Source organism: Pteropus vampyrus, unplaced genomic scaffold (genome assembly GCF_000151845.1).
Source record: "Pteropus vampyrus isolate Shadow unplaced genomic scaffold, Pvam_2.0 Scaffold76, whole genome shotgun sequence".
NCBI lineage: Eukaryota > Metazoa > Chordata > Mammalia > Chiroptera > Pteropodidae > Pteropus > Pteropus vampyrus.
In genome coordinates this window covers 4,851,675-4,861,171 of record NW_011888857.1, presented here as the reverse complement: position 1 = coordinate 4,861,171, position 9,497 = coordinate 4,851,675, and the positions used below count along the sequence as shown (strand labels likewise).

At 35.4% G+C, this 9,497-nt stretch overlaps 1 protein-coding gene across 1 annotated transcript in view; it reads right to left on the bottom strand.

The window, feature by feature from the left end:
* SLC5A12 (solute carrier family 5 member 12) overlaps positions 1 to 9,242 on the bottom strand; it is a 53,037-nt gene extending 43,795 nt beyond the window's left edge. Inside the window, exons 1-4 of the mRNA XM_011362598.2 lie at positions 8,581 to 9,242; positions 3,259 to 3,324; positions 1,695 to 1,746; positions 769 to 836 (exon numbers count right to left, since the gene is read on the bottom strand). Coding sequence (XP_011360900.1) covers positions 769 to 836; positions 1,695 to 1,746; positions 3,259 to 3,324; positions 8,581 to 8,919 — 525 coding nt within the window. The 5' untranslated portion in view covers positions 8,920 to 9,242. The remainder of the gene's footprint in view (positions 1 to 768; positions 837 to 1,694; positions 1,747 to 3,258; positions 3,325 to 8,580) is intronic.
* Positions 9,243 to 9,497: the final 255 nt, after the last annotated feature.

Below are 9,497 nucleotides of genomic sequence, written 5' to 3'. Positions count from 1 at the left end.
TGCACATAATGCCAATATATATGTATGGTCTGCTATATGATAATATATCAAGTACTTTATTTTTCTCTGTGGAAGAGAAAAGAAAATCCAACTATTGAGAACCATTGCCATATTCTTAACTGGATACTTAGAGCCTCCACGTATGATGCCAATGACAGAATAATGAAGATTCTCGTTGCAGGACAAACAAGTGCTCAATGAATGTTTGCTGAACTAAACTAATTATAACAATTATATAAATATGTTGCCAATACCAACCAGGTTCCTCCCTTAAAAATTGAGATGTGTAAAGCCAAATGTTAAATGTAATCTAAATTAATCCATAAATAAGAGACAAAAACAAGCAGTGAAATGCTTAGATTTATAAAATATCAGCCATTCTTGATCAGTCATGCATGTATTTTGTATTTCTCAATCAGTAGACACTGGTTTTATAATCACTATTAATGAGTAATTCTTTTTTTTCAGAAGTTGCATTTAGTCACCTAATCTTCTAATCAGGAGATATTTCTTTCATTAAATCTTTTCTTAGCTGTGGCTTTCTCAAAAGAGCTCAGAGTCTAAATTCCACTAATGGTTGATACTAAAAATAATTTTAAATAAAACAACAGCACCTCTCTCAGGAAACTGTAACAGATAAGCTAGCATACTTCTATTTAATTTTGGAATAGCAATTTCTGCTATATTTAGATGTCCTGTTATTGGAGATTTGCCCTTATCTCAAATTAAGAGATAGCGCTAAATCCTTTTTCACAGCTAGATACATACCAGAGTACAGTAGAATGTGCAAATGATTCCTGTTGCAAACACAGAGCCCCAAAGATCAAACCCAGTCACTACAAAAGGAAAAAAATATATAGTAAAGAAAATTTTTTGAAGGAAGTAAAAGAACAGGTTTACAAAGAAAAAGTCATGACATTTTTGTTAATGTTCTTTGCAGGCAAATGAAAATCAACTTAGTTTTTTTCTTATTAAATTTTCTCACTTCTGATAAAGATTAGTTTATTATATTATTATACATCAACTCAGTCCATAAATTTCATGTAATATTAAAAGCTAAATTTTTCCTGCTAAAATTCTGGAGCTTCCAATCTTTGCACTAATTATTTGTGTTTGTTTTTTTTCTAAACAAACTTAGTCCTGGTACTTCGAAACAAATTAAACATCAGCCTTGAACTACTATTTCTCAATGTAAGTAGATGGCACGATTAAATTGAATATTGAAGACTTCCAATATTATAGGTATCATTATGACATTTATTTTATTTTTTTCCTTTTAGTTTTCAGGATTCTATTCTCTCAAAAAAGTCAAGTATAAATCTTAAAGTATTTACTACAATCACCTTTTATTATAGTACTCAGATTATCTACTTCGTGAAATTGCTAAGAAATCACCATATATTACAGAAGACCTTACTTAGAGGTTGTGCATATACAATACCCAGACTACCATAATTACAGTGATTAAAAAACAAAAGAAAGAAAGAAACAAACAACAATCAAACGGAGTATTTGAAACCATGTGGGCAAAATCAAGTAACTCATTGTTTGCATTACTTTCAGAGCTTTATTTTTGTGACCCCTACAGTAATTCAGAGCACTCTAAACAAAGGAATGTCTGCCCAAGATGTTTTATAATTCTCAAGGTGAGAATACAGGCATAAACATAGTGCAATGTACCCAAAATAACTCACCTTGATTGAGTGCCAGAGCAGGAGCATACACCACCACTCCTGTGTAGAGAATCTGATGGAGAAACAAGAATTAGGCGAACAGTGAGAAAAGTGACATAAAAGGGAAAGTGGCCTAGAAATTTCTTTATAGACCTTAGAGATGCATGTCCTTCAACTTGTTTAGCAAACATTTCATTCCTATCCACTCTATTTTTGAATTTGGGGAATTCGTATAACTAAGGGATACAAGCATATAGGAATGCAGAAGGGATATAAGCATTAGATGGAGGAAGAGGGTTGGGCTTTTAAGATCACTGCAAATTATGAGATTTTATGTCTGGATTTGGTATATTTCTGAAGGTTAGAAAAATAGGCTTCAAGGTAAGTATTTTTTCGTCCTCTCTCTACTCTTCTCCCCTCATGCATATATCATAATGATACAAATATGATTTAGCAGTTTGGTGAAATATGAATTTCAAAGTGGAGATGGAAAGCATCTGTGAGGAGAAAGCACTGTGCAGAGAAGACTAATAACGTAGGTGACCTACGTTGGTCTACCCAGTGAGTAGACCTTCTAACTTGCAGAATCACAACCACAACACGGAAGAAAGCAGGTGCAGTCCCATTTTATTTTAAATAGAATTTCACCATTTAAAGATTTGTGTGGGAGTTTTAAAAGGCAAATACCTATGGATAGGTCAATAAACATTGTTTTCCTCTTTTTCTGTATCTCAGATCCTTCAGTCAATGAGTGGGAATTTTGGTTTAAAAAAATGGGAGTAAGGTTATCTTTTAGCAGAAAGTACTTCATGAGTTGTAGGAAACACACAAATGGTGTGCCACAGGCAAACCTGAGGCTATGTGAAGGCACCCCAGAAACTGGGAGGCGAGAATAGAGTCCCAAAAGGAAAATGGGAATACTGGTGAATATATTGTCTTAAAATAATTTTCAGCAGAATGGGTATTTCTGGTTCAACTCAGTTAACTAGTAAGAAGAAAGAAACGAAAGGAAGGAAGGAAGAAAGGAAGGAAGGAAGGGAGGGAGGGAGGGAGGGAGGAAGGAAGGAAGGAAGGAAGGAAGGAAGGAAGGAAGGAAGGAAGGAAGGAAGAAAGAAGGTGTAAGGGAAGGAGGGAGGGAGGGAGGAAGAAAAAAACCCAATGAACAGATCATTTTTTAGCTTCATATCCAAAGCAAATTGCACAGGTTAAATAACAATTTAAATAAATTTTAAGAAAATGTTTTTTTTTTCCTTTACGGTTTATGACATACATGTGGGTATATGCAATGTACAGCTCTTGATGTAATCATATATCTGGAAAACGTTATCCCTGAAAAAAAGTAATTTCCTCTTAAAAAACAAAAGAAACAAACAAATGAACAGAAATCAAATGGAGTATGTGGAACCATGTGGGCAAAACCAAGTAACTCATTTGCATTACTTTCAGAGCTTTATTTTTGTGACTCATACAGCAATTCAGAAGCTTGCTATTAAGCTTCTCCTTTAATTGAGTTAACTATCCCCTGAAATAAACAAATCTGTATCTTATCACCCCACATTACATCAGCAACAGCCCTTACTCTTACCGTCTGCACAATGTAGATAACTGTTGCTGCATAGCGAACTGGTTTGTTGAATCGTAGTTGCAAGTACTAGAAAGAACAAAGAGAAAAATATGCAAAGTCAGTGAGTTTCAAATAAGAACTGCTAAGAAGGTTCTTTTTTTCTTGATATTCCTCTGAGTTTAGTGCTTTGGACTTATAATGTGATTTCATGCTATACATACTTGGAAGAATAGGACAAATGTATAGATTGTTTTAAGTCAAAAATACATTAAAGATCAATTCTTGTTCAAGCTTCTCATGATGGTCAGAGAAGATAAATGAGTTGCTTGGATAAAAACCCCGGGGTTTTCCTTCTGGCTTTCTACCCAGGGGTCTCCTACTGGATATACTGAAGCCATTGTTTCCTTTTATATCTCCATAGCTCCCAGATTTACTTCAGTCCTTCATTTCATCTTTCCAGATTACTGCGGTAGCTCCCAATTGATCTCCCAAATTCCAATCCTTCCCACCCATTCCATCAACCACACATCAGCCACATTCTAAACAGAATTCTGATCATGTATGCTACTCTTTTTCTCAAAATTTCCAATGATTCTCTTATCATTGGCATAACGTGCACATCTCAGCTTGATATTCTAAACCCTCTACTGCCTCATCTATGCTCTTCCTACCTTAAGTCAAACTAAAGAGACAGTATGTTGAAAAATATTTTGAAAAAGAAAAAAACTGAACCAGAAATAAGACTCCTTGAATTTTAGTTTGTGATTTGCCACTATCTTGCTCCTTGATCTAAGCCCCTGGTTTCTTATCCATGATACGAGAGACTTTTCCAACTGCATAATCCTACCCCTGAAAGGATGTATTCACTCATCCTTTCAGGGGTAGGATTATGCAGTTGGAAAAGTCTCTCGTATCATGGATGTATTCATACATCTGTCAGTGTATTTGCTCACTCACTCTCAATGGTCATCTTTGGTATGTATATAGCTATTACTATAGTCAAAAGTAAAATGAAAGCTCAACCCTTCACAGGTAACATTTATCATCATCATGTTAGATTATTTTCAAAACCCCACACTTAATCTAGCCACATTCTTTTCCATCTCAGGAAATAGCAAGTCCACTTTTCATGTTGATTCAAGCCCAGATAACATGGAACTATATTTTACTCCTTTCTTTCTCTCACTGCTCACATCCAGTTCATAAAATAATCCTAGTGCCTACCTCCCACTTTCAAAATATATCTACTTGCATCATCTCCTCTGTTGCCACTCTAATACCATCATCTCTTTCCTAGATTACAGCAATAGCTTCCTAACTAGACCCCTCTGCTTCAGTAGTCAAACCCCATAATCATTCTCTACATTCAGCTAGTGTAATACTAAAAATCCTCTGCCCAAACACTGTAATAACCCATATGACAAAGAGTAAAAGCCAATCCTTACAATGACCTAAAAGGTTTCATAACATTGGTTCAGACCCTATCAGACCCTAAATATTTATTCCACAACAAACATATTATAACATCATTACTATATTAAAATAATATTCAATAATGATATCTTATACTTACACACTAATTTCCCCAAATTTAAATATAACTACTATAATACTAATAATGTAATTTAAAGGAAAATTAAAAAGAAAGCCATTTATAAAAAAAAAAGTAATCTATAATGCTTAAACCACTGTAAAAAAAAAAAAAAGATATAGAAAAGTGGTACCCTGTGCATTGTCACAATGAAAAAGCTTGGATTAAAAAGAAGTAAGTAGTTCAGAAGACATTTAGTTTAAAAAGTTCAAGGAAAATGAGAGAACAGGTAGACACCAGCCTCTAATCTAGTATTAAGAGTAAATAATAACAGACTGGATTTATTATGGGTGATAAGAGGTATAAGAAAATAACAGTAACTTAAGTGAGACAACATGATGAGACTAATTATAAATTGTCCAAGTGGAACTAATGAAAATGTATGATATTGTAAATGAGCTGATCCTAATTTATAACTTGAGGGTGAGAACAATTCCTTATGCTTTGACATGGGACAGGAGAGCGATAAAGTAACACAGATGGCATATCTTACGCTTGAAATACCATTGTATATCAAAACATTTAAATCAGTAGGATATTGCTGTATAATATCCACCCCCAAACTCAAAGACTTAAAAATCAAGGATTTATTATTTCTCATAATTTTGAAGATTGGCTAGGTGATTCCTCTACTTGTTTCCCCAGGACTCTCGTGTGGGTGCAATCAACTGGAAGATCGGCTGGGTGAGAAGGTTTAAGATGGCCTCACTGACATGTCTGGTAGTTGGTGCTGGCTGCTGGCTAGGGGGCCTCTATCTTCCTGTAGGTTTCCACTTATGCTCTGAAAGATAGACCCACTGGGCTAGCTACATGACATGGCAGCATCAGGAGAACATTCCAGGAGAGCAAAGGTAGAACCTATGAGCCTAGTGAGGCCTAGGCCCCATGTATCACTTCTGCCACACTCTGTTGGTCAAAGCAAATCACAAGGCCAGATTCAAGGGGTGGGGAAATAAGACTCTACCTCTTTTAGTCTTTAGTACTTAAAAAGATCCTAGAAAGAGTATCTATGGATAGATAACAGGGAATGGGGTGGGGGGGACAAAGAAATATGAATTTGAGCTTCTACGGAGGGATTGAGTTGTGGTATAAACAACAACAGCAACAATAATACAAAACTCTTATGTGGCATTTACCATTTGCTAGGCTGTGGTAAAAATATTTGCATATAATATCTCATTAATTCCTCACAGACATCCTTTGAGATAAATGCTTTCATTATCACTCTTTTACGTATGTCAAAATCAGATACAGAGAAGTGAGGTCATTTTCTCAAAGTTGTGCAGATAGCAGGTGTCAGAGCTAGCATTCAAAGCCAAATAGACTGAGTCTGGAGCCTATGTTTTTAACCCCTATGCAACACTGCCCATTCTTACAATGCAAGAGGCAATCCCAAAATATCTTCATATATACTTTATATAATATTGATTTCTTATTATTAGGATATTAAAAATTTAATAACATATAGAGGGCAACAAATTTTATAAATTAAGTTCGCATATTATAACGTCATCCTATAGGTATTCTCATACATAGATATATTTTAAAACAAAGGCAATTAGCTTCTTCAATCCATGTTTGTCCCATGTAGGCACTGATATTACAAATGTTTTTTTATATCTGTACTAATTTAACAATTAAAAAGGAATCTCGAATCTCCAGTTACATATCTGCAGCTGGTTTAATATAGCAACTAAATCACTTTACTAAACCCAGTTACAGTTAAGTAGGAATTTAACACAAATGGAACAGATGGATTACTCAGTAAATTTTTAAATAATTTCTAGACAATGTTTTTATTTCATTTTAATTTGGGAAAAATATACTAATTTATAGTGTTTGTATAACTTCTTATTTTAAGCTACTAATTTATATTTGCAATAGGTCTTAAGCATGAGGACATTATTAAGCCTATGGTACAATTACTCATTGTATATGTGCATCTTACACACTACAAGATATCTGGTGTCCCTACCCCTGCTTCCTAAATCCTATTCGTCCTTCTCCACACCTCAGTCAGTCACTGTGGCAATCAAATTGCCCCACAGATATACAAAGGACTCCCTCTGTCTGACAGCATACCCACTGGAAGTGCTACCCAATGTAACTGTGGCTTCTCACCTCTTTGATCTCATCTGTCTCTGAGCACCTGATATCTTCTGAGCACCTGATATCTTTGCTGTCCTTCGAATATGCCAATTACACTCTTCTTTTAGGGCCTTTTGTGGCTCCTTCAGCCTGGAATGTTCTTCCCATGTATTATGTAATCTCTTGCTTTCTCCAAGTCTCCACTTAACTGCCTTATTATCATTGAAGACTAACTCAACCACCCTATGTGAATTCTTGACATTCTCTACCCAAACCAGAACTCCTTCTCTCTACCTTATCCTATCTACTTTTCTTCTATCATATTTAGTAAGGCAGGATAGCATATTGATTCAGCATATGATCTCCAAAGTTAGATTGCCAGGTTTTAAAAACTGCCACTGCTTGCTGTGTTACACTAAACAAGTTACTTAACTGTGTGCCTCAGTTTCCTAGTGTTAAATAGGGATGATAATATTAGTACCTACCTAAAAGATTATTTTTAAGGCCAAATGAGTTAATACATGTAAAGTACTTAGAGCACTACTTAATACACAGTAAAATAACATAAATTTCCATTATTATTGTTTATATAGTATATTTACTGACTACCCTTCTCTGCTCTAAAGTAAACTCCATGAGGGTAGCAATTAGGTCCAGTGTTATATCTCCAGGGCCTATAAGTGTGTCTAGAACATAGCAGAGGCTTAATGGATAAAACATCTAGAAAGTATTCATTTTCCTGAAAGGCTTTTGAAGTCTAGAGTAATCCTTTACTATCATTTAGCTTGTAGAATTTTTTTTTAAAAAAAAGAAAAAAAACAGATCTGTTAAGAGTTTCTGTTATGACTTAGTAGGGTTGATGTTGGATAAGGAAAATAAATACCTTTTTCATACAAACCGATTAATAATTGAACATGCAAATTAAATTTTTAATGTGATATTTTTATTGAAATAATTGCAAAGTGAAACACTGCTGCCTCATTTTCTTCTCATTAAAATAATCCCCATATTTGTATCATTTAGGAATTCCTCCCCATTAAAATATTTTCTAATTTTTCAAAAACATTACCATTTCCCTACTAAAAATTGGCGGATAGTAATAATTTGTATTAAAGTGCTCAGCTCTACTATCTGATGGAAAGAGATACAGACAAAAATGGGTTCTCAGTAGGTTTTATCCACTGTACAATCTTGACTAAGTCATTTTATCTGTACTATCTTTGTTTTCTTACCAGGAAATGACTATAATCACGGTATATTTTCTGCATGATTTTAAGAATGATGTTAATAATAATACAAATAATAACATCAGCTCTCTTTCACTGAAAATCTCTTACAAGTTAGGCAATGCATTTGATGTGCCTGTACAGGTTCTCATTTATTTATTTATTGAAATAGCCTCTGGGGTCGACTTCATTATTTCCATTTTACAGATGAAAGAACAGGTGTGTCTGTATCCAAAGCTTAAACTTTTCCCAATAACACTGTAACTTTTCTTCCTGTAATATGTAATTATTCTGAAAATAGGTGAGTGTTTTTCAACTACCATGTGTTGTCATCTTTTAGAGAAAAAGGCAAAAATAACAACAATAACAGCGAAATGTTTAAGTGAAGAGAAAATAGCAACTCACCCAAAGAAAAGAATAAGGGAGTCGTTGCCTTACCTCATAAGTGCTGGTGATGCCAGATCTGTAGAACACAGGCAGAAAGAGCTCTGATGTGAGGATGATGACAAAAGCATACGGAATCACGAAGATCAGGAAGGAGGCTCCAAAGCGATAGACCTCGGAAGGGGCTCCCAGGACAGTGACAGCTGACATAAAGCTGGCTGTCAGGGACAACGCCACAGGGCCAAAGCTCATTTGCCTTCCTCCAACCAGGAACTCCGTGGAAGTCATCTTTTTTCTCTCTTTAATAGCAAAGAACACCCCTATTCCAGAGGAAATGATAAAGAGGGCTGCAAAGACGACATAATCCCAAACTACAAAGTTCTTCACCTCCATGCTGGCAAGTATGGCACCAGAGAACTGCTCTCAACCAGGTCTCAGGGAAAGAGTTGTTTCTCAAGGCAAAGCTGAGTACAGCAGATGCTTTGCTGAGAGAGAAGACTGTGATTCTGTGAAGAGAATGATGACCAGAGGCTCCTTTGTGGATCTTCAGACACCAAGTTGTATTCAGAGAAGATCTCAATAGTTGACTACAGAGAAGAACCTAGTAATGGTATTGGTACCAACAAATAAAAATTTGAAATCTGACCCTGACCAGGAGCTGTCTGTTCCTCTACTCAAGCCTATACCACAGAGAAGGAATTCAGATGTGTTCTGAAATTAATAACCCCTGGGGAAGGAATGGACTTGCCAGAAAACATGCTCTTTTATCTCCTAGATTTTTTTTTTTTAACTTAAGGTTAAACATTACTGGGAAACAGAAGTGATACAAGCTGACCACCTCAGCATTCTAAATTAGTGAAATGGAATCTGTAAAATGCAAACACAATCCCCAATGGTGTCTTTCTCCTGCATAAGGGAGGGTAGAGGGTGTGGACCTGCAATTGCCTAAGGCAGTGGGCGTGAAGAGAAAG